Raw genomic sequence first — 25082 nt, forward strand, 5'->3', positions numbered from 1 at the left:
AGGATAACACAGAGGATTTGGAACTGAACGGGTTACATCAGCTTCTTGTCTATGCGGATGAAGTGAATATGTTAGGAGAAAATCCACAAACGATTAGGGTAAACGCGGAAATTCTACTTGAAGCAAGTAAAGCGATAGGGTTGGAAGTAAATCCCGAAAAGATTAAGTATATGATTATGTCTCGTGACCAGAATATTGTACGAAATGGAACTATAAAAGTTGGAGATTTACCCTTCGAAGAGGTGGAGAAATTCAAATATCTTGGAGCAACAGTAACAAATATAAATAACACTCGGGAGGAAATTAAACGCAGAATAAATATGGGAAATGCGTGTTATTATTCGCTTGAGAAGCTTTTGTCATCTAGTCTGCTGTTAAAAAAATCTGAAAGTTAGAATTTATAAAACAGTTATATTACCGGTTGTTCTGTATGGCTGTGAAACTTGGACTCTCACTTTGAGAGAGGAACAGAGATTGAGGGTTTTGAGAATAAGGTGCTTAGGAAAATATTTGGGGCTAAGAGGGATGAAGTTACAGGAGAATGGAAAAAGTTACACAACGCAGAGCTGCACGCATTGCATCCTTCACCTGACATAATTAGGAACATTAAATCCAGACGTTTGAGATGGGCAGGACATGTAACGCGTATGGGCGAATCCAAAAATGGATATAGAATGTTAGTTGGGAGGCCAGAGGGGAAAAGACCTTTGGGGAGGCCGAGACGTAGATGGGAGGATAATATTAAAATGGATTGAGGGAAGTGGGATATGATGGTAGAGACTGGATTAATCTTGCTCAGGATAGGGACCAATGGCGGGCTTATGCGAGGGCGGCAATGAACCTCCGGGTTCCCTAAAAGCCAGTAAGTAAGTAAGTAATGATAAGTCCATGTTTCGTCCTTAATTATAATACAATACAATACAATCCCCTTGAAAATGACTTCGTTGTGATATTTTTCTCCCTACCAAAATCATGCTTACTACATAATTACCATGTAATGTTAAATTCGTTACTTCATGATACAGTTGACGTAAATGACGTGTATGTTTTGCTGTTATAAATGTCAAATAGCTTTCTTTCGAACATAAGTGAAAATTTCCCTCACATTTCTGAACAAAACCGGACATTTCCAAAAGATTTTTGTCTATCAAATGCAAACAAAATGACTAAAATAATGATTATTGACACCATTAGAATTATTTATTTATTTATTTATTTATTTATTTATTTATTTATTTATTTATTTATTTATTTATTCTGGTGCAGTTAAGGCCATCAGGCCTGCTCTTCCACAACACCAGGAATACAAATACAATAATAGAAATAAACAGAAAAAAAAATACACTATATACAAAATAAAGCTATACAAAAAATAAAGAGAGAAGAGAACACTATAAACAAAGTAAAGCCACACAAAAATATACACAGGTTGCAGTCACACAGACTTTTAATGAATGATTAAGTATCATAATTAATTATATCCTAACTAATTAACTAACATAAACAAGAAACTTGCAATTTTAATCTATATTTAAAAAAGAAAAAAAAAACACAAATCAATACTTCTAGCAATACCTAAAAACATTAACTAAGACAAAATTTTCCAATTTAATTTTGAATTGTGATAAAGTCCGGCAGTCCGTGACGTCATTAGGTAACGAATTCCAGAGGCGATGTATTTCTACAGTATAGGAAGATGATTATAAAGACGTTCTATGATGAGGGATAGAAAGAAGTGCTTGATGTTGGTTTCGAAGAGTTGTAAGAAATTGAAAGCGCGATAACAGATAATTCGGAGTAGAAGTATGCATGATTCTAAACAGAAGAGACAGTGAATGTATTGTCCTTCGTTCTTTCAGACGCACCCATGACGTAACATGCATGACACATAAAAGTATCTTTTACTTTGGAGTAAAATGAAGGCTCGATACAGTTCTTTATGCTTTCTGAAAAATACACTATTTTGGAAATGACCTGTTTTGTTAGCAACATCCACGTATAATTATATTCTATTTCCTCCTTTGCATTCGTTTGCCCATGAAACGGAAAATGTTGAAATTTAACACTGATATACAGTAGTCTACATATAAGGATTTTGTACTGTAAAGCGTTTGTAGCTTTCCACGTAGCCATCATTGCGTCGAAGGCCGAATGAGGGTGATTTATATGCGCATATCTGTGGCTTGTTAATATTTAGCGGGAGTGAACGCTCTTGATTAATAGTGGAATCGATTAACGGGTATTCTGTAATCTCTTACATACAGAGAACTGCGAGTCACTATGTTTGCTTCTTGTTGAGCACACATATGGGCATTATAAATTTTCTATAGGCAGTCTGATACTGATAATCGACTTGAGATCGTAAAATATAAAACTACGACGTCGGAAGAGATTATTCCGCTTAACTGCAATGGCTGCATTGTATCAAACGATAGAAGAATTTCCAGTGTCAGAACTAACAGTTGACTTTCAGTCTATGAAGAACTGTAGCTGTTTTTTACAGTTGGTTTACGTTACTAAGACTAAATTTTTGGAATGTCCTTCGCCTTAGAATCTGCAAAAAGGTAAAGTTTCATTTTGATGATAGACTACAAGTTTCACAAAGTTCGAACAGTAGTTACTGTTTATATCACATTCATATAGCTTACTTAAAGTTTCATTTTGATGATAGACTACAAGTTTCACAATGTTCTGACAGTAGTTATTATTTTAGATCACATTAATATATTTAAAGTTTCATTTTGATAATAGACTACAAGTTTCACAATGTTTGAATCGTAGTTATTTTTTATATCATATTCATATAGCTTACTTAAAGATTCTTTTTGATGATAGACTACAAGTTTCACAATGCTCGGACAGTAGTTATTTTTTAGATCACATTCATATATTTAAAGTTTCATTTTGATAATAGACTACAAGTTTCACAATGTTTGAACCGTAGTTATTTTTTTATATCACATCCATATGCTTATTAAAGTTTCATTTTGATGATAGACTATAAGTTTCACAATTTTTCAACTGTAGTTATTTTTATATCATATTTATATGCTTAAAGTTTGATTTTGATGATTGACTACAAGTTTCATAATGTTTGAACCGTAGTTATTATTTTATATCACATTCATATAGAATGCTTAAAGTTTCTTTTTGATGATAGACTACAACTTTCACAATGTTCGGACAGTAGTTATTTTTTTAGATCACATTCATATATTTAAAGTTTCATTTTGATAACAGGCCACAAGTTTCACAATGTTTGAACCGTAGTTATTTTTTTATATCACATTCATATAGCCTACTTAAAGTTTCTTTTTGATGATAGACTACAACTTTCACAATGTTCGGACAGTAGTTATTTTTTTTAGATCACATTCATATATTTAAAGTTTCATTTTGATAATTGGCCACAAGTTTCACAATGTTTGAACCGTAGTTATTTTTTTTATATCACATCCATATGCTTAAAGTTTCATTTTGATGATAGACTATAAGTTTCACAAAGTTTCAACCGTAGTTATTTTTTATATCATATTCATATGCTTAAAGTTTGATTTTGATGATAGACTACAAGTTTTATAATGTTTGAACCGTAGTTATTATTTTATATCACATTCATATAGAATGCTAAAAGTTTCTTTTTGATGATAGACTACAACTTTCACAATGTTCGGACAGTAGTTATTTTTTTAGATCACATTCATATATTTAAAGTTTCATTTTGATAATTGGCCACAAGTTTCACAATGTTTGAACCGTAGTTATTTTTTTTATATCACATCCATATGCTTAAAGTTTCATTTTGATGATAGACTATAAGTTTCACAATGTTTCAACCGTAGTTATTTTTTATATCATATTCATATGCTTAAAGTTTGATTTTGATGATAGACTACAAGTTTTATAATGTTTGAACCGTAGTTATTATTTTATATCACATTCATATAGAATGCTAAAAGTTTCTTTTTGATGATAGACTACAACTTTCACAATGTTCGGACAGTAGTTATTTTTTTAGATCACATTCATATATTTAAAGTTTCATTTTGATAATTGGCCACAAGTTTCACAATGTTTGAACCGTAGTTATTTTTTTTATATCACATCCATATGCTTAAAGTTTCATTTTGATGATAGACTATAAGTTTCACTATGTTTCAACCGTAGTTATTTTTTATATCATATTCATATGCTTAAAGTTTGATTTTGATGATAGACTACAAGTTTTATAATGTTTGAACCGTAGTTATTATTTTATATCACATTCATATAGCCTACTTAAAGTTTCTTTTTGATGATGGACTACAACTTTCACAATGTTCGGACAGTAGTTATTTGTTTAGATCATATTCATATATTTAAAGTTTCATTTTGATAATAGGCCACAAGTTTCACAATGTTTGAACCGTAGTTTTTTTTTATATCACATTCATATAGCCTACTTAAAATTTCTTTTTGATGATAGACTATAACTTTCACAATGTTCGGACAGTAGTTATTTTTTTAGATCACATTCATATATTTAAAGTTTCATTTTGATAATAGGCCACAAGTTTCACAATGTTTGAACCGTAGTTTTTTTCCATATCACATCCGAATGCTTAAAGTTTCATTTTGATGATAGACAATAAGTTTCACAATGTTTCAACCGTAGTTATTTTTTTATATCATATTCATATGCTTAAAGTTTGATTTTGTTAATAGACTACAAGTTTCATAATGTTTCAACCTTAGTTATTTTTTTATATCACATTCATATAGGCTACTTAAAGTTTCTTTTTGATGATAGACTACAACTTTCACAATGTTCGGACAGTAGTTATTTCTTTAGATCACATTTATATATTTAAAGTTTCATTTTGACAATAGGCCACACGTTTCAGAATGTTTGAACCGTAGTTATTTTTTACATCACATTCATATGCTTAAGGTTTAATTTTGATAATAAACTACAAGTTTCACAATGTTTGAACCGCAGTTATTTAATTTATATTACATTCATATGCTTAAAGTTTCTTTTTGATGATAGACTACAAGTTTCACAATGTTCGGACAGTAGTTAGTTTTTAGATCACATTCATATATTTAAAGTTTAATTTTGATAATAAATTACAAGTTTCACAATGTTTAAACCATAGTTATTTTTTAGAACATATTCATATACTTAAAGTTTAATTTTGATGATAGACTACAAGTTTCACATTGTTTGAACAGTATTTACTTTTTTATATCACATTGATATACTTAAAGTTTCATCTTGATGATAGACTACAAATTTTACAATGTTCAAAGAGTATTTATTTTTTTATCACATTCATATACTTAAAGTTTCATTTTGATGATAAACTACAAGTTTCACAATGTTCAAACAGTAGTTATTTTTTAGATCACATTCATATACTTAAAGTGTCATTTTGATGATAAACTACAACATTCATATACTTAAGATACACTTTAAATGAGTTAACGTCTTCCAATATTGGTTTTGTGTTTGAGATTTCCACTTCAAAATGTTGTGTAATAATATTAAGCTACTAAGATGATTGTGAATCGAGTACTATATTCGACTTTTGTGTTAGCGAGAAGAAATTGGTCATGAACTTTGATAAAATAAACTTAGTGTTATCGTACCTAGAGCACGTGATCGTCTGTTATTTTGTTAAATCTGAACAGTGACTTGGAAGTTTGCTTTTATATCAATATTATTTATTATAGAAATATAGGCTATATTAAATACTTTAAAAACTACCATATACATTAAAACAGTAATGACTGTATTAAATAATAAAAAAAAAGGATTTAAATTAAAAGAATTTACCCCCGTATAAGCAGCGCTAGTGGTCGGGAGTTCAAAATTGCACTGTGGATAGGCAGAAAGAAGAAAAATAAACAATAAAATTAAGTAATCAAATTAGCATAGATTATAAACAACAGCCTATATCATAAAATAAGTAATTGAAATTAAAAGAATTTATAACTAATGTCCTTAAATAAATACAAGAGTTGTTTGAAAAGTTGACAAAGAAATAAAACTAGGATTATTCTGAAACAATCTTTATTTATCAACACAATCCTCCTTGAGATTCACACACTCGATCCACCGGTGCTGTAATGTTGCTATATCCTCCTTGTACATAGATTCCTCGAGGTCTTAAAAAAAAAGAAAAAGAAAAAAGAAAGAAAAAAACCCTGCTTCCGTGATAATTTCTTCATTTGATGGAAATTTATGCCCAACCAAGTGAGTTTTGAGCTTTGAAAAAAGAAAGAGGTCTGAGGGTGTGATGTCTTGTGACCGGGAGAGAGAGGTGCGGCAACAATTCGAACCGTAGTCCGTGTAGTTTAGGAACCGCGATTGCAGACGTATTAGCAGGTACATTGTCGTGATGAAACAACATTTTCTTCTTAGCCATACCCGAATTTTACCTTTCAGTTGCTGCAGAAGATTTGAATAATATTCTCTGGTTATCGTCCTCCCCTTTGCAGACAGTCAATCATGATTATCCCCTTAGAATCACAGAACATGGACATCATGACTTTCCCAGCCGATTGAACAGTTTTTGCTTTCTTTGGAGGCAGAAAATCATTATGTTGTCATTGTTTCGACTAATGTTTTATCTCTGGTATGTATAGTAGTGGAACCAGGTTTCATCAATGGTCAGAAACTGTATTAAAAAATGAAGCGGTCGGCTTCGTTGGGGCGCCAAAATATGCAGCGGTCGTCTGTCGTCGTCGTTGCTGCCCACGACGCCTTTCCTTGCCCTCGGCTGCCAGCTCAGTCGTATATGGAAAGTATCTCAAGGATGGCACGTCGATGTCAATAATTAACTATATACACTGATTAATTTGGGCGCCAGCCTCCTCGAGATTACTCCGGTAGAGGTATGAGATTCCCAGGTCAGCTGCAAAAACGGTCGGGACATGGGGTTTGGGAGACGTGCTCGTAAGTTGAAATGATGTAGGCGCACACCAGAAGTTGTTGGTAAGAACTATGAAAACGTTTATTGTTATTATTAAGTGTTCGTTTCAGATTAGCAGAAATGCGCGTCCAAGTGTATAATATCTCGCTCTCACTTCCCACAAGTTGGTATACTAATTTCTGAGTTCACGTAATTATATATTTTGTACTATAAAACACCAGTAATATAACGGACAGTTGATAACGTGATGAGAGGAAAGAATTCAGACTTATAATAATAATGCAACACACGACTTCTTACTACACCCACTAAAAATTTCTAAGTCCGTAAATTGTTATACTTCCGAGTTAGGTTTGCCGAGAATATGTGGAGTTCGACCTCTCCGAACACTGTCTATCTGCCTTCTCTCTGTCTGCCAAATCTATCCTCTACTTACAACCACCAAACATAAAATTTCGCCCTCCTATCTATATATCACGTGTCTCTATTAAGAATCCTGATTGGCCATGATTACACTTACGTCACTTAAGACGCGTTCTTCAAAAATTGTTCGTTAACTAGAACACCTCCTACTTCCGGCGTCCTGACAATTCTCTGACATATACCAGATCATCTCTTTTGGAACCTGGCTTGGCGTCATCTTACTGACCACCCGCAGGCAAAGTCCATACATTCCCTCATCAGTCAACTCCACGCCTGGACACATGTTTCCTGTCCGCCTAACTTCCTTTCGGCCTTCCTGTCCACCTGTTACTTCCGTCTCAGATTTTGAAACTAACTTACACGTCCGCGCATCCTATCCATATAAGAATATTAACACGAAATACTAATCTAATGAAAATCTCCTCATCCTATACGAGGAACCGTCTCAAATGCCCTCTCATAACAAAGAATATTCCCAAGGGAATATTTGTTGTTATGAGACGTCCCATAAAATACCTTCGCTACTAGTCTCCGGTGTCCCCTAATTAGTCACACTTGGATACACCTTTTGCTATGCTTATAAACGATGTACAAATTTACACTTACAATTATTACATATTTACAACTATTCACATGTATGAATCTATATACACACCTCACGCCTGCTTACATCTCACACGTCAGTTTAACTGACCTCTACCTGACCTATATACAGCATCCAATCCAAAGGCTAGAGATATGTTAGAAATTCTAAAAATAAATTCACAATGAGAGGTAGAAGAGTTGTAAAACACTTGATAATATTGCAAAAAGAAATAAGTTAAATTAAAATTGGCAACATGGTACGATTGCTATGGGAAGGCAAACAAAAGTAATTCATTCATTCATTCATTCATTCATTCATTCATTCATTCATTCATTCATTCATTTTATTCCATAGATTTTACATGAGCAATGAAGCTTTAAGATGTGGAACAAGTCAAAATTTTACAATATTACAATTACAATTTTTACAAATTTTTATAGTTTTAAAATTTAGTAATTTTCTACAATTTTTACAATTTTGTTCACTTTTTTTAAATATTTTGGCGAGATGTAGTGAGATGAGATGAGGTCCGAGGATTCGCCAAAAGATTACCCGGCATTTGCCTTTTGGTTGGGGAAACCTCGGAAAAACCGAACCAGGTAATCAAATCAAAGGAGGGTAATCTAATCAAAGGGGGTTGATGCTAAGGACTCGCCATAGACCATCCGGCTTCAGTCCCACGGCTGTGGAAAACCTCGGAAGAAACCAAAGACCAAAGGGGGATCCAACCCAAGCCCGAACGCAGCTCCGGATCAGCAGCCCAGCGAGTCTGCCGACTGAGCTACATCGATGGCTCTACTAAAAGTATACACTACATAGCCAAACAGATTATTAAATTTACAAACGCAAACGATCATTCATCAGTTGAGGTATATATATAATACAAAACAAATAAGTTAATTAAATTTAAGGCATAAACAATTCAACCAGTTGTGATATACAGAAATTGATAATACGTATCATGCAAATTACTTCAAATTACAAACACAAACATTTTATCAATAGAGCTATATAGATTACATTCAATTTAAAGCATATGCAATTCATCGGCCAAAACTATACAAATATATACAGTACAAAGTAGCATACTTTCATTAAGCTATACAAATTTGTGCAATTAATATCAAGTAGATTAATTCAATTTATAATCATAAACAATTCATCAGTTGAGCTATACAGACTACTGTACAATTTACAGCATATACAATTCATTAATTGAGCTATACAGACTACCTTTCAATTTACAGTAGGCCTATATACAATTCATCAGTAGAGCTGCACAGACTAGTAATCATTTTGAAAGCATATACAATTCATCAGCCAAACTATGCGTGACCCCCATAGACTATATTTTAAACACACTTGTTAAGGAAACGTAACAAACTTAGATTTGCTCGCTTCTTCATATAATCTATATGTATGATTGCTTGAAAAAAGAAAACTATGAATCATATCACCACAGAGAAATCAATGAAGACATCCCTCAAGTAATCGACCGTTAGACACTTGTTTTATAAAACATTTTCTTTATTTTTAAAGTCTCATTTGAGTTTAACAGAGTTGTCATAATTGATCGACAGAGATCAAGTGTGCTTTGTATTAAAAGACAATTATATTACGAATTTGTAGATTATCCATATCTGTACTTTATTCATGGCTTAAGATTAGATTTATCGCTTTGTGAGAGGTACCGTGTAACATGATATCTGTCGTTCCTGGGCTGCAACTGAGGTGAGTGCGCACTATTACATTTTACATAGGTTTTAATATTATTTCTTAAGAAATTATTTTCCTTCAGTCCACGAGAGTTTTAGAAATACCTTAATTTGCATCCTTTGAGGCAGTCGAGATTTTTCTGTGTTGAGGTTATGCGGTTATTTGTTACATTGCATTGTCCTGTGATATCGCAAGTATTAGACATTTGTGCCATGAGCACCAAGGATTAACGAAATACGAGTCCGATGATGCCGATATTGTTTCAAAATCCGTACAGGTATTGGAATATCTTGAAGATAGGTAATACTGGTAGATATGGATATTTGCGTTAACAATTTCTCACCTAACGGTTTTTTTTGGGTGTTACAATTTTTTCTTTGCATCTATGTTGTATTTTGACGTGAGATCATGGAGAAACAAAAAAAAAAAAAAAAAACAAAGCAATCCTCTTCCTAATAACAGCTGGCCAAGGAACTGGCGGGTGTTGCACTCTATCGGTAAAGAACAAAAATACTTCTGAGGATACCAAATGGAATCATCCGAATCATATGAGTCTACAGAAATATTAGGGTTCCAAATATATGTATGCATTTATTTACACTGCAAGTGGGCAAGCACCCGGTGGCAGTGGTATAATAGTACATTATGCAACGAGCCTATAATGGTAGTAATTAAGACGCGAGTATGTTTGTTTATGAAACGAGCGTCTTAATTACTATTATAGGCAAGTTTCATAGACTTTTTATGCTCGACCATATTTCTAACTTGAAATTATTCATAAGTATTCATGTTATGGTTATGTAAGTGAGGAGCGGAACTGACCTAAATTGTGAGATGTGCGCAGACGCGAAAGTATTGATTATTTCCGAGGCACGAATGTCAATGACCTTGATATAATCTAGAGAATAACATGAACATTAGTCTTGATGTAACCTGGAAATTGATTTAGAATTGAAAAACGAGATGACAAATTGAATTTATTTTAATATTATTTACAATTAACGCTAATTATTATAGTAACGGAACATATCCTTCTGCGACAGTATTGGATTTCCAGCCTCCGTGACTTTTCGCTAGTTGTCTTTCGATTGCATATCCGAGAATGATCGATACTTGCGGTTTTATAATGGTACAATGGTGATTTCTCATTGGCTGAACAACTGAACTATAATGCATAGGTGTACTTTAATGAGGTCCATGAAAGGGCTGCTACCAGGTGTATAATTACTACATTTCGGCATGGTCGAGCATAAACAATATAAACAATACACAATAAAATTATGCAATACATAATATAATTATACAATACAATAAGAATACATAATACAATTTTACAAAATAATTACAATTAATAATAATACATAAAATAACCTAATATTAATAAGTGAACCTAATTTTACAATACAACGTACATATGTAGAGGCCCTACATATGTTTCACATTAGTACTGATAATAATATGTCACTTTACTCTCATCTCACTCATTGTAGTGGCACTATGACGCATTTCACTGACAATGGCCTCATTCCAGCAGAAAGAGTTAATGTATTCGTGAGAATGGTGTTTTATTTTAACATCTAAATCTCCTGAATGACCACCTGATTAAGACATTAAAACATCTCTTCTCTTACTTTATGCTTCGATTCGTCGACTTGTAAATCTGACAATTTCTCCCATCACTGCCACCATCATCATTTGTAACAGGAACATCACCATTCTCATCGTGCATATCGGTAGCTCCAAAATTACCAATATCACCACTGCCAAAACTACCACTATCATTGTTAACATCGCCATTAACACAACACTACCACCAATATCACCATAATTACCACTATCAACACCATCTTTACAACCACCATTACTATAACCACCAATACAATACAATCAACATTGCCAAAATTAGAGTATCTACAGCATGCCTTGCCTGAACTTCTCTAGTAGCTTTCCTTGCAATTGCGCTAGTATGTGGTACCAGCACGACGTGCTCTATCTCACTTCACTCGTCTGACCCACAGGAAGAGAGTAATTGGAAGGAGATACCCAGTTCCTTAGCCTGCCCGTTCTCCTGACCTCAACCCTTCTGACTTTTCCCTATGGAAGTACGTGAAGGCTACCATAAGAGTGGAGCATGGAATCTTCCAGAGAGTAAGACAAAACATGGTTCGTCGTTGCAAGCTACGTAGCGAACTTGGCGGTCGTCACTTTGAACTTTATTGTACATATGAAAGTCAACAAAGTTCTTCAAACTACTTTGATGTTTTGTTTATTCTACTAAATGTATAGAAAATTCGCCATCACAAGAACAGGAAAAGCAATATCTCACAGTGCTGTAGATACTCCAATTCTCATTTCCAGTCATGGGTTCCTGGTGAAAAATCTTCACCATATCGCTCTCTACATCCCCCCAAATTTTAAAATGTGCTTCAGTTACACCCTGTATATTAGGTATTTATTTTCCTTGGTCATGTTTAAGAAACTATGAACAGTATGACTCGCAACATGATTGAACAACTGAATTGTTACGATAATCGTACAACGTGTGATGAGAAAGTATGTGTCAAATCCGTGATAATTATTCGTAGGATATCTAAGCTTAACGAATAACATTGGAAACTCTGTAGTTACAGAAGCAAGAGGAGCTGTACATGTACAATGGCAAATTTCCGACAACACATCATCTTCTTAGTTTTCATCGTTCTACTTGGTCAGAACTTGAAATCAGTCAATGCAAGCACAGATGAGGAACAAGAAATGCTTTTAAAAAGTGATATTGATTCAAGGGGTAAGTCTGCATAATATGCACAATTTAATTCTGATTAATACAGGCAGGGTGTTTGCAATATCACATAACTACGTAATAAAAATTGTAGTAACACATAATTACAACATCGATCAAAATATTTAGTCGATTAACTATAGGAATTTAATCGATTAATCGAGTTTTGATCGAGTTGAAAAAAGTTTTAATATACTGTAATACACAATTATTGTTAAATTTCACTTGTGTTCGGTGATAAACATAAGTATTAAATGTTGTATATCTGTATATATTGTATCGTTATATTACAAAACAACTATTTTACTTACTTACTAACATATTTATTATGAGACTTATAATTATTGTGTCAATTTATTTATTTATTTAAGCTGGTAGAGATAAGGCCATCAGGCCTTCTCTTCCCCTCTACCAGGGGATTACAACTACAATATTAAGAATACAATTACAATTATAATTACAATTAATATTAAATTTACAAATACAATAAATATCTAAGTACTAAAAGATTAACTGATTAATAATAGCTAGACAGTTTATTGTAAAAGTTAAGAAGAGAGAGAGAAAAAAAGTTATTAATTAAGTAAAAAGTAAACCTACTCTACGTAGTATGAAAATGCTTAATAAGTTTGCTTTTGAACGCTACTAAATTCCGACAGTCTCTGATGTCACTGGGTAGGGTATTCCACAAGCGCGAGAGCGAGATTGTGTATGATGATGAATACGATGATATCTTCTGTGTTGGTATGGCTAATATGCGGCTATTTTGCGTGCGAGTGAAGAGATTATGATATGATGACAGGTAACTGGAACGGGAGCCAAGATAGGTAAAGTGTAGAGGTGTGAAGGACTTGGAAACAGGGGCGTATTTTGCGGGCTACGGGCTACCGGGGCTACCGGCGGTAGCCCAAGGAAATTACAAAAGAAAAAGTTTATAACATAACATAATGTAATAATTTTGTATTATTAGTTTTACCATAGTAATTAAAATTAAAGTAATTGTTAGATATATTTTGTGTAATAATAGGGTCAGCGGTAGCCCAAACCCTTTAACCAGTATACGCCACTGCTTGGAAAAAGAGAATTTCTCCGGGAATTTTTGAGACAAACATAAATAATAAAAAGTATGAAGACTCGCCTAGTTAATACTGCTTCATCCATGATTTGAAACATGTGAGTGCATTCTCATACTCCGAATTAAGTGCCGCTCTACGTTTAGTAACAATGTTTCCTGCATCACTAAACACGAGAAAACTTTTATTCTGTCAAGCACTTCTCCACGATCGTTCAATTTAAATCTAAACGTTTCACCAAGGCTAGTCTGAACCGAATGTGTGTTACAATAACTAGAACTTTAAAAAACAAGGCAAGGAAGGAAACAATGTTGAAGTTTTATAAGACGATGGCAGTACCAACAGGTTTATATGGAGCAGAATCGTGGGTCCTCACTAGTAGAGATAAAAGTAGAATTCAAGCTTCAGAAATGCGGTTCCTTCGCTCAGTGATGGGTGTAACAAGGAGGGACAGAATACGAAACGAAGAAATTAGGCAATCACTGAATATCTACAACTTAAACAACAAAATTGTGGAATATAGACAGAACTGGAGATCCCATGTGGAACGAATGAGTGATGAAAGACTGCCTAAATTAATCTTCGGGTATCAACCTAAGGGCTTCCGTAGTATTGGTAGACCAAGAAAGCGATGCCAAACCAAGAATAAGGAATATGTATGAAGTTCGCAACAGGTCGAGAGACCTAAAGCGTGATGGTAATGATGATGACGTTTCACCAAGTTTACTTCTCAAATTCTCATATGTCATAATGGAGTTTACACTTTTCACAAACCACAGAAAACTGATTTTTTTCTTTATCAAGTAAAATACTAGTCGGAACCAATCTTTCAATAAGAATGAATGAAAGCATAATCGAGGTTGAGTCATGTATGCCAAATCACTTTTCTGCCTAATCATAACAACTGTTATATCTGAACCGTGTGTTCCCTTCAACTGTTCTTTCCTGGAAGAGTTCCATTTTCCGTTTGATGCGAAAGAACTGTTCAGTTATTGTTCCCCAGTCAACGATGAAGAATGGTCTTAAAACACGGACTTTGCAAGTAAAATCGGATATGAATAAAATGCCATTTTGAATGGAACATAGAGTCTATTCACGCAGTTGTGATCTCTCTACTATCGGTGCCACAAAGAAATAAGTTTTTCAGTCTTTGAACTTTGTTTATCCATTCTGCCTTCCAAATACAAATCTTTCATCCTCTTCTGACATAAAATGTTCTTATAATCATAGAAATTCATGTTCTCTTTGCATTAGGAATGAATGAAAATCTTGAGGCATTGCTGAAGGGCATAATAGAAAACGGTTTGCCGGCTGCAGGTATACCGCCTTTGGACCCTCTCCATATCAGTGGCATTCGACTTAATAATACTGATCTTTTGGGAACCATGCAGTGAGTAAAAAAGTCATTTTTTTCTTGTAGTAAACAAAATGTTGCTTGGTATGTTTTTCTTTGTCTTCGTATATCGCCTACTGCGAATTTCTTGTTTTCTGTTGTTCTGGAAGCTCGTATAAGACAAAATCCGCTATCCTCTGTCATAAGATGTAAAGCAGGAATGTATAACAAATAGCGCGCAAACGAGCTTCGATTCTTTGGCGTGCTACCTGTCAGTAGTACAGCTGTGGCGAAAATGTGATCGTGCGCCGAGCCACTGTGTAACCAGCGAATAGGGATTTTAAAGAATGGACACTGAGCGAATTTTCCTGTGTTTTGTTTCTCTGTGCGCCAGCGTTTAGTTCTACTTTCAAGCGCTAGAGGTTAGTGTAATCCAGCATAGGCTAAGATAATAATTGAGAATAGAGTTGAGACACAGGACTCAAACATCACCTACCTTATTGCATAATCCAGTAACGCTGTGCTTCAAATAAATTCAAGTTAACAGCTTTTCCTTATTTCTCAGTGACGAACTAGTTGTAATAATAATTTTTTATATTTCAGATATAATAAATTATATTACAAAATAATATAATACATGATAAAATTAAGTATCAAATTCGTTTAATATTTGTATATAATATAATATAGGTATATGGTTTTACTTCTCATAAGAGTTTTGTTTTTCCATTTTCAGTGCTATCAGATCATTACATATTTTAATTGTTGTTGGGGTCAACGTCTCAACTCTCATTATAAAGAAACTCTAGAGTCTACACATTACAGTTAATGACGGATTTATTATTTTATGCATCCAATTTATTTTATTTGAGTACATAATGTACCTAGATGTATTAATTATATATGTTATATTTCCGCTGTGTCGACTGCTAGCTGGTGTGATGTCAGCGCCAACTCTAGGGAGAAAGCAGAATCTCACGCTCTAGCTGGCTTGAAGGTAATTGAAATCAGTCCGGCTACATCAAAGGTACCGACGCGAAGTGTCCATTCTTTATAATCCCTATTCGGTGGTGTAACCAGCGAATAGGGATTATAAAGAATGGACACTGAGCGAATTTTCCTGTGTTTTGTTTCTCTGTGCGCCAGCGGCTAGTTCCACTTTCAAGCGCTAGAGGTAGTGTAATCGAGCATACGTTAAGATAATAATTGAGAACAGAGTTAGGGCACAAGATCCAAACATCGCCTACCTTATTGCATAATCCAGTAACGCTTTGCTTCAAATAAATTCAAGTTAACAGCTTTTCCTTATTTCTCAGTGACAAACTAGTTGTAATAATAATATTTTATATTTCAGATATAATGCATTATATTATAAAATAATATTATAAAATAATACAATACATTATAAAATTAAGTATCGAATTCGTTTAATATTTGTATAATAATATAATATAGGTATATGGTTTTACTTCTCGTAAGAGTTTTGTTTTTCCATTTTCAGCGCTATCAAACCATTACATATTTTAATTGTTGTTGGGGTCAACGTCTCAACTCTCACTATAAAGGAACTCTAGAGTCTAGACATTGCAGTTAATGAAGGATTTATTATTTTATGGATCCAATTTATTTTATTTGAGTACATAATGTACCTAGATGTATTAATTGCATGTGTTATATTTCCGCTGTGTCGACTGCTAGCTGGTGTGATGTCAGCGCCAACTCTAGGGAGAAAGCAGAATCTGACGCTTTAGCTGGCTTGAAGGTCATTGAAATCAGTCCGGCTACATCAAAGGTACCGACGCGAAGTCTCCATTCTTTATAATCCCTATTCGCTGGTGTAACCTGCAACGTGCATAGTAGCTATGGAGGGAGGCGGACACCCGAAGGGGAAGTGAAGCAACTGTCTGACTTATTAACGGATTTTCATTTTCCTTATGTCAAGCACTTAAGTATAATTTTATACAGTATAAGGTTACAAACTAATGTTTAGTACGTTTAACGAAGAAATAAATGAATAAGAAGACGTAGGACACAATATCACAACCTAAAATTAATTGCCTTCAGAATGTCTCTGAGACAGAGTTTCAAAATCAGGAATTATGTCACTTACTGCCAGTCGTAGTTGATCACGAAGGTATTTGTCTGTCAGTCGTGATCTAAATTTGGTTTTTACTATTTTCATTGTTGAAAATAATTTTTCACAAACGTAAGTTGTAGCAAACATGGCTTCAACAGAGCAAGCGAAAGAACGAAGCATCGGATATAATTTTTTTGGCAAAGATTTGAAAAGTTCAGCAATTGTCAAGTCCTTACATCCAGTTTTCATTTAACATCACATAGTAAATCTGTGAGTTTGAATTGAAGATCTAACCGTATTATTCGTACATCTGCTGAAAAAAGATCGACGTACAGAGATAATATTAATAATAATAATAATAATAATAATAATAATAATAATAATAATGATAATAATAATAACAAAACTTAACCTTTTAATGTGTCATGAGTTACATGTAATATAATGCCATTTTATGTTATATAACCGTTTTCTTCGTAATACTTGTGAACAAATCATACATTTAATATTGTCATCATATTGGCAGCAAAAAAATGCTTCCTCCTATCCTACTTTAAACTATCGTTTTTGTAGAGATACATGGTTTCGACGGAGACATTGCGACGATACGCCACTCGCAGGTCAGAGACAAATACAAATGGAAGGAAGTTTGACTACAGTGAGTGAGAGGGTGAGGGTTAGGGGAGGTAGGAAGCAAGAGAAATGCGTAGCTATCATTTCGAGCCACATTTTCGCCACGGCTGCAGTAGTATATATGCTGTACAAATAAGAGAGATCAAGAGACAAGCGAGAACAAAATTAACATTACGAAGTCAAGATTGAATAATATTTTTGTTTACATATTTTTAATAAATACAATATGATTATTTCACAGCAGATGTTATATGTATACAAGGTGTTTCAAAAATACGGGGCATAATTTCAGGCATGTATTTCCCACATGTAGACAATCAAAATAGTTCATTACAACATGTGTCCGGAAATGCTTTATTTCCGAGTTATGGCCTTCACAACATTGAAATTCACCGGAACGTTTTTCTTTCCGCAGGTCGTTGCCGTCATAGGAGACATTAAGAGGGCACTCTGACAGTTCATTCCGAGGCGAAGGTTACATTCAGTGTTGTGTAGGCGTTAGACTGTGCGACATGTATTCAAATCAAGAGCTGGCAGAGATACACTTCATGTACGGTAAGGCGGACGGCAATGCTGCGCTGGCTCGTCGTTTGTACCAGGAGAGGTACCTACCCACAGCGACAATGTCCAGATCGGAAGACATTTGTACGTCTCCATTACCGTCTGTGCGAGTATGGAAAATTTAACTCTCCTGGTTTGGGAAGTGGACGACCAAGATCTACAACTCCAGAAGTACAGGAGGAGATTCTGGGGGCTGTGAACATGACTCCTTCAATCAGCACACGAAGGGTAGCGTTGCAAGTCGATTTCTACTTGTGGGGCCATTTAAAATCATTGGTTTATTCGTCTCCGGTGCCTGATTTGGAATCCCTTCGGAATCGAATTGTGGCATGTTCTGAGGACATACGCAATACTCCTGGAGTTTGGGATCGTGTTCGCAGGTCAATGTGAAGTCTGTATTCAAGCAGGAGGTGGACATTTTGAACATCTTCTGTAATGACAACGACCTGCGGAAAGAAAAACGTTCCGGTGAATTTCAATGTTGTGAAGGCCATAACTCGGAAATGAAGCATTTCCGGACACATGTTGTAATGAACTATTTTGATTGTCTACATGTGGGAAATACATGCCTGAAATTATGCCCCGTATTTTTAAACACCCTGTATTTGTACGATTTTGATTAAGTAATAAAAGTTACTTGTACATTACAATACGGATTGAATAATATTTAGAAATAACTGCGTTCACATATATAACTTTCGAAACTGCTGTCATAATAGGTTTGTTCGCAAAGCATTTATTCGTTTCCATGTTCACTTATTTCTTTACAGAATAACAACTTTGAATTTGGAAGAAGTCACTGTGGTTGGTTTGAAAAATTACATAAAACACGTACTTAAAGTAAGTCTGGTTCCTCTGGGCATTACGTTCAATCTTACTCTCCCTCTAACGGCGGATGGCACTAGCCTTGAGCTCGACATAACCATTGGAGAAGTACTTCCCTTCAACGGAAATGGCACGGTACAGTAAGTATCTCTATACACCACTTTGAGCTTGATATTTAATATATTCTGCAACAAATCTTCGAAAGAGCTTCATATCCCTGGTGAGTGCCTTGCACCTTCATTATACCAATATAAGTATACCCGCACATTAACATGCGATTCCGTAAATACAACACCCACACTGAGATCAAACAGTAGTACACCTGAAACACTAGCTCAGTCAATAAATACATGTTATTTTAATGTACCGAAGTACATATGATATTTCCATGCAGATATTCTGCGTCATCATACGATGAAAGAGTAATGGAACGGAGAAAAATTTCTTCCGGCGCCGGGATTTGAACCCGGGTTTTCAGCTCTACGTGTTGATGCTTTAGCCACTAAGCCACACCGGATACCACCCCAGCGTCGGACAGAATCGTATTATTTTAATGTACCGAAGTACATATGATATTTCCATGCAGATATTCTGCGTCATCATACGATGAAAGAGTAATGGAACGGAGAAAAATTCTCTCCGGCGCACAGTGTGTAATTTCAAGCATCTAGCCGGCCAAAAATCAATTTTCACACCCTATCTTTAATGCTAAATTCTTATATAGACGTGTTTATAACACTCCAAAGTATACTATCCAAGTGTAGACAGATGCTTACATCTGTTAGAGGACCCTCACAATAGAGCGAAAGTTGCATGTCTCCGATAAGATCATTTACGCTGCAGAGGCGGGCGCGAAGTATGTGTTTGGATGGTGCAAAATGGTAAAGTTAATACAGTATTTTTTCTAATGCAGAGTGTGGATATATTATAAGAAGGTATGTATTTACATATAAGCTAATTTTCGTGACAAAAATTAATATCTTATTGTCTAGAATAAGTGTCTGGATAAACATGTGCAAAGAGTTTGAGCTTTACCTTATTATATATTTCGAGTTGACTTTTAAAAGGTGTAGCCCTCTATCACCTCGATAAAATTTTGTAGAGATATTCATTATACTTTTCTGAATACGACGTCGAATATTTTTCTGCAAACAGGTGCAGACAGAGAAGCTATTTTTTAATTTCAGACACCATGCGCTCCGTAATCCGGAGAGCTGTTTTCCAGATGTGGAACAAGAGCGAGAGAAAAGTGAAATTCTCAAATATAATTGAACATTTTGGTCTCAAAGATTACTCTAAAGACATTTTACAGTCCATAAAAAAATGAATTAAATTTCTATGCTCGAAAATTCGATTACGGTGGGAAAAATAAAGCAGAAATGAGATAAATGTCTTAAAATATAATGCATTATGTTTCAACCAAGATGCAAAGTCTGAAAATAAAATATACAATACTTTTCCATCCACTACAAAACAATTCCAATTTGATTCTGCCAGTACAAGCATTCGAGACGTCCACGTAAACTTTTCGGAGACTTAGCGAAAGATCAAAACTGAAAAAAGGCTAGTCCACATTGTAAAGAAAGATCGCCAGAAGTAAAGGTTTCTGTTGGCCATATGAATTTCAGAACTTCTAGAAAAAGAGATGCGGCCAATATTGTAGGAGAGCTTTCACTTGCATTACTTCAACGTGCGACAAAATGGAAAAAAAAAAATCGGAAAAATTGATTTTGCAGGAACGACCAACAATTGTCACCTAATAAGCATCTCGCTTTGATTACTGATCTACAGTTGACCTCAAATCAATATAAAGAATTAAGGGAAATACAAAATCTTGTAACAGTTAATTTAGATCCATCGTTTTACTTATTGCGAAACATTGAAGACAGGATAGGTTCAGGCATGTTGACATGACATGTTGTTGACATGATAAAACAAAGCAGTCGCAATAAAAAGGACGCAAATACCGCAAGAATACTTTTCAGGGAGGTTTCCACTTTCGCATATAGTACGGGAATAGATGGAAATCTAATAAGTCGTTTACACATAATATATCAAAAATCTTTTTCATACGGTTTTGCAATACTGATGAATTGGCACTTAACATGTATGCAAGGGAGACAAGGGAATTATATTTATGCTTGCACAAATAGTATTATATGTCTACAATCCTTCACAAACTCTTGGCTCATGGTCAGAAGGTCACAGGACACTATTATACTTACTGGCAAACTATCTGAGGAAGCCCAGGAAACGAGGAACAAATACTATATTAGACTTTTCAGAGAAGTCTTCGCAAGAAAAACATCAAGAAAGACACAAATACCGATCTTTTACTCAGGCTACTTATTTCTTTGGATTCTTACATCACCAGCTTAAAGAAATTAAGAATAGGAAATTGAGGTCGATTTCAATAGTAGTGCTGCAGTTGTCTCCGAGCCTCCATTACTCGGTGCTGTCAAAGGAGAGACTAGCAGCGAGGATACAGATTCTGATGGGGATGCATCTGACGTCTGAACGAGTAAGATATGTAGCAATATTCCTTCGCCTTACGCTTTCAATTTTAAGTGTATTCCACATTATGAACATTAATTCCACATTGTGAACATTAATTAATTTTTTTGATTCGAATCGAAATTTTTTTTACAACATTACTATTTTTATTTTCAGTAAAAACAGTTGCTATTTTCATTTTCATTATTAAAAACTTATCCACTTCAATAATTGAAGGTACATATTAAATTTTATGAAAACTGAGCGATTAGTTTTCGAGAAATGATTTTTGGCCGGCTAGACTCGCTAAATTACACACTGTGCGGCGCCGGGATTTGAACCCGGGTTTTCAGCTCTACGTGCTGATGCTTTATCCACTAAGCCACACCGGATATCACCCCGGCGTCGGACAGAATCGTATATATATGAAATGCGTAAATCACTTCGTGATTTAAGACGGCGCTTATTCCGTCGGATCCCGGCCAACTAGTCACTCATAACGAGTGCACCTCAGCACATGTGTGGACTTCGGTCCTACGTTCATAGACATCTATGACTTAGTGCAGAGGGCGGCCACTAGAGGGAACCCAAGAGTTGGAGCTTAATCTGAGACGATTCTGTCCGACGTCGGGGTGGTATCCGGTGTGGCTTAGCGGATAAAGCATCAGCACGTAGAGCTGAAAACCCGGGTTCAAATCCCGGCGCCGGAGAGAATTTTTCTCCGTTCCATTACTCTTTCATCGTATCAGTCAATAAAGGTAATGTTGCGTGTTTCAATCTCACAAGGGAACCTCCCAGGACGTGTAGCTTGAATTTAATGAAAATGAATATTTAAGCTAAGTTTCGTTCGTTAAGAAGCGTGGTGACAGTCGTTCATTTCCTTTTTTCTCGCTTAAGAAATATAATGACTTGAAAATCGTTGGTACTTATACCGCTTCTTGCGCGCACTAGGATCCTCATAGCTCCGCGACACTGTCTCACAGCCGTCGCATTAGTGGTCCAGTGTATTTGAGCGTATTCCGAATCTCACCGGTGAAAAATCCAATGCCATCACGGTGTTCCGAATTCCACCGATGACGCCATTGATGCTCCACCGGTGCCATCAACTTGCAGAAGTGGTGGCAGTCTCCATCTGCCGCCATCAGTGAATCTGATTGGTTCTTGTATAGGGCGGGAATTAGCAGACGAATGACATCGTGCACTGTTGTGTCATGGCGGTGTGTTCTGCTGTATTGTTTGTAATGAGCACAACGTAAAAACAATATGTTAATGGCTTATGAGCGAACATGTCAACGGACCCGTTATTACTACCGGTTCAAGAAATAGTTTTTGTTTATGCTATCTTTTATTTGAACGAGATGGCAGTACGAAAATTTCGCAAAATTTTGCTAGCGTAGCACAGACAACAACTTGTACAGTCGCCATGACAGCCATCGATCCTTCCAGCAGTTTTGTTCCTTATTTCGCTGCAACGTGACGTCATTGATGCCACCGGACCGGTGAGATTCAGAATACGCCGTTTGGTTTCTCATAACTCACATTAATAAAGTAGTGCAATCCATGGCATCTTTCACTCATTTGTACACCGTCCAAATCCATAGGTATGCGGCTGGAAGTCTAGACACACGACTGTACACACTATGCTTTCAAGAACCGAAAGTAAAACAACCAGTAGACAATGATAAGTAATTTAATGTTGTGACCGATGTATGTATGTATGTATGTATGTATGTATGTATGTATGTATGTATGTATGTATGTATGTATGTATGTATGTATGTATGTATGTATGCATGCATGCATGTATGTATGTTGTATGTATGTATGTATGTATGTATGTATGTATGTATGTATGTATGTATGTACAGTATCAGTAGCGGCCGGTGATCGAAATCCTCGGTGAGGCCAGATGCAACTACGAGTAGTTTAAGTGCCTCCGATAGGAAATGTTTATTTATGATATTAATTATTAGTGTTATTATATTATTAATATCATTATTACTGTATTATTATTATTATTAATATTAGTTTATTAATATTACTAATAATGAAAAATAATAATTTCACTCACCAAATAAGCTGTTATGCTGTGAGTTTCAGTGATTGTTTCAGTGTGATGAAGCAACCCATATTATGTGTTGAAATTCCCCTTTCTTTCTTTTCTTTTTATTTTTTTCCTTTGACAGCAACAAACAAGGCCAACAGAGAAGTTTATTTTGCACCACATTACCACTTAACCATTTATATTGCCCATACCAGGATGCAATAGAAACTCGCGTTTTAAGATTATCTGTCAGAAAAATTGTCAGCGATGTCATAGGTATCTCGGTAGGCTCTCTCTTTATTTAAAACGTCCTTTGTTTCAATATTATTTCTTCTCGAAGAAGGACACTCTAACAATGAATTAACTACACCAGCATTATTTCTCGCATTTATTTCTGTTTATATTTTCCAGAAATACATAACAACATTGGCCCAGATTCACTACACGAAGTACAATAGTACAACACCCTCGCTTAAGTCATAAACTAAGACATAAAAGGAGAGAATAGTGTGGGTCTCTGCCTGCCAAATATCTGGAATGTTTGTTATTTTTGGCCTATTTAGGAAGACAAAACACCCTATTCCCACCCCACTCTACCCTTGAGGCCGGCCCATGGTTGGGAGGAGTGAAACCTGACCAGGCCAGACGAATTGTGCCTCAGTTACAGCGTTTTAAGCGCAACCACAAAAGCCCGCGAAGACACATGAAAATGCAAAAGCAGACCCGGCACGAGCGATCCTGGCCTCAAGAACAAATTTTACTGCAAAACAGATCTATATACATCACAAGCCAGATCCGGCACGAGCGATCCTGGCCTCAGGAACAAATTTTACTGCAAAACAGGTCTATCTACGTCACAAAGTTTTCAAATGCTTCTATACAGCGATATATACTTCATTGAAATAACTAATACATTACATAAAAACAAAATTTGATTTCAGTTAAGCAAGTGACTGAGACCCGGCCTCACTTGCCTCAATCAATCAGCCGCCACTGGTATGTATGTATGTATGTATGTATGTATGTATGTATGTATGTATTTACACTGCAAGTGTGCAAGCACCCGGTGGCAGTGGTATACACAATATAAACAATACACAATAAAATTACAATACAATAAAATAGAATACAATATAATTAAAATGTATTTATTTATTTATCTATTTATTTATTTATTTATTTATGTATTTATTTATTTGTTTAATCTGGTAGAGATAAGACCATCAGACCTTCTTTTCCCCTCTACCAGGGGATTACACAATACAATTATACACAATAATTACAATTAATAATAATACATAAAATAACCTAATAAATAAGTGAACCTAATTTTACATTACAAGCTACATATATATAGGCCTTACATAAGTTTCACATTGGTACTGATAACAACCTTTCACTTTACTCTCATCTCACTCACTGTACTGGCACTATGACACATTTCACTGACACTAAATAACACATTTCACTGACACCATACAATACATTTCATTGACACTATAAACTATCTCTGATCGGAACTATTCACTGTAAAACCATAACTTCACTGATTCACCACGCTTCACTGATACAACAGTTCATATAAGACAAACAATTACCTTATTCATACTTATAAACAGAAC

General features: G+C 35.0%; 1 protein-coding gene across 3 annotated transcripts in view; it reads left to right on the plus strand.

Annotated features, from left to right (window-relative positions):
• Positions 1-2520: 2520 nt before the first annotated feature.
• The window catches only part of LOC138695863 (uncharacterized), a 41000-nt gene continuing 18438 nt past the window's right edge, over positions 2521-25082 (plus strand). Inside the window, exons 1-4 of one of the 3 annotated variants that reach the window (XM_069820160.1) lie at positions 2521-2564; positions 12267-12427; positions 14749-14884; positions 18869-19063. In XM_069820160.1, coding sequence (XP_069676261.1) covers positions 2536-2564; positions 12267-12427; positions 14749-14884; positions 18869-19063 — 521 coding nt within the window. In that variant the 5' untranslated portion in view covers positions 2521-2535. Of the gene's footprint in view, positions 2565-9546; positions 9658-9875; positions 9920-12266; positions 12428-14748; positions 14885-18868; positions 19064-25082 lie in introns of those variants that run through there. The other 2 variants (XM_069820158.1, XM_069820159.1) reach the window with 2 other exon arrangements.

Source organism: Periplaneta americana, chromosome 3 (assembly GCF_040183065.1).
Source record: "Periplaneta americana isolate PAMFEO1 chromosome 3, P.americana_PAMFEO1_priV1, whole genome shotgun sequence".
Classification (NCBI taxonomy): Eukaryota; Metazoa; Arthropoda; class Insecta; order Blattodea; family Blattidae; genus Periplaneta; species Periplaneta americana.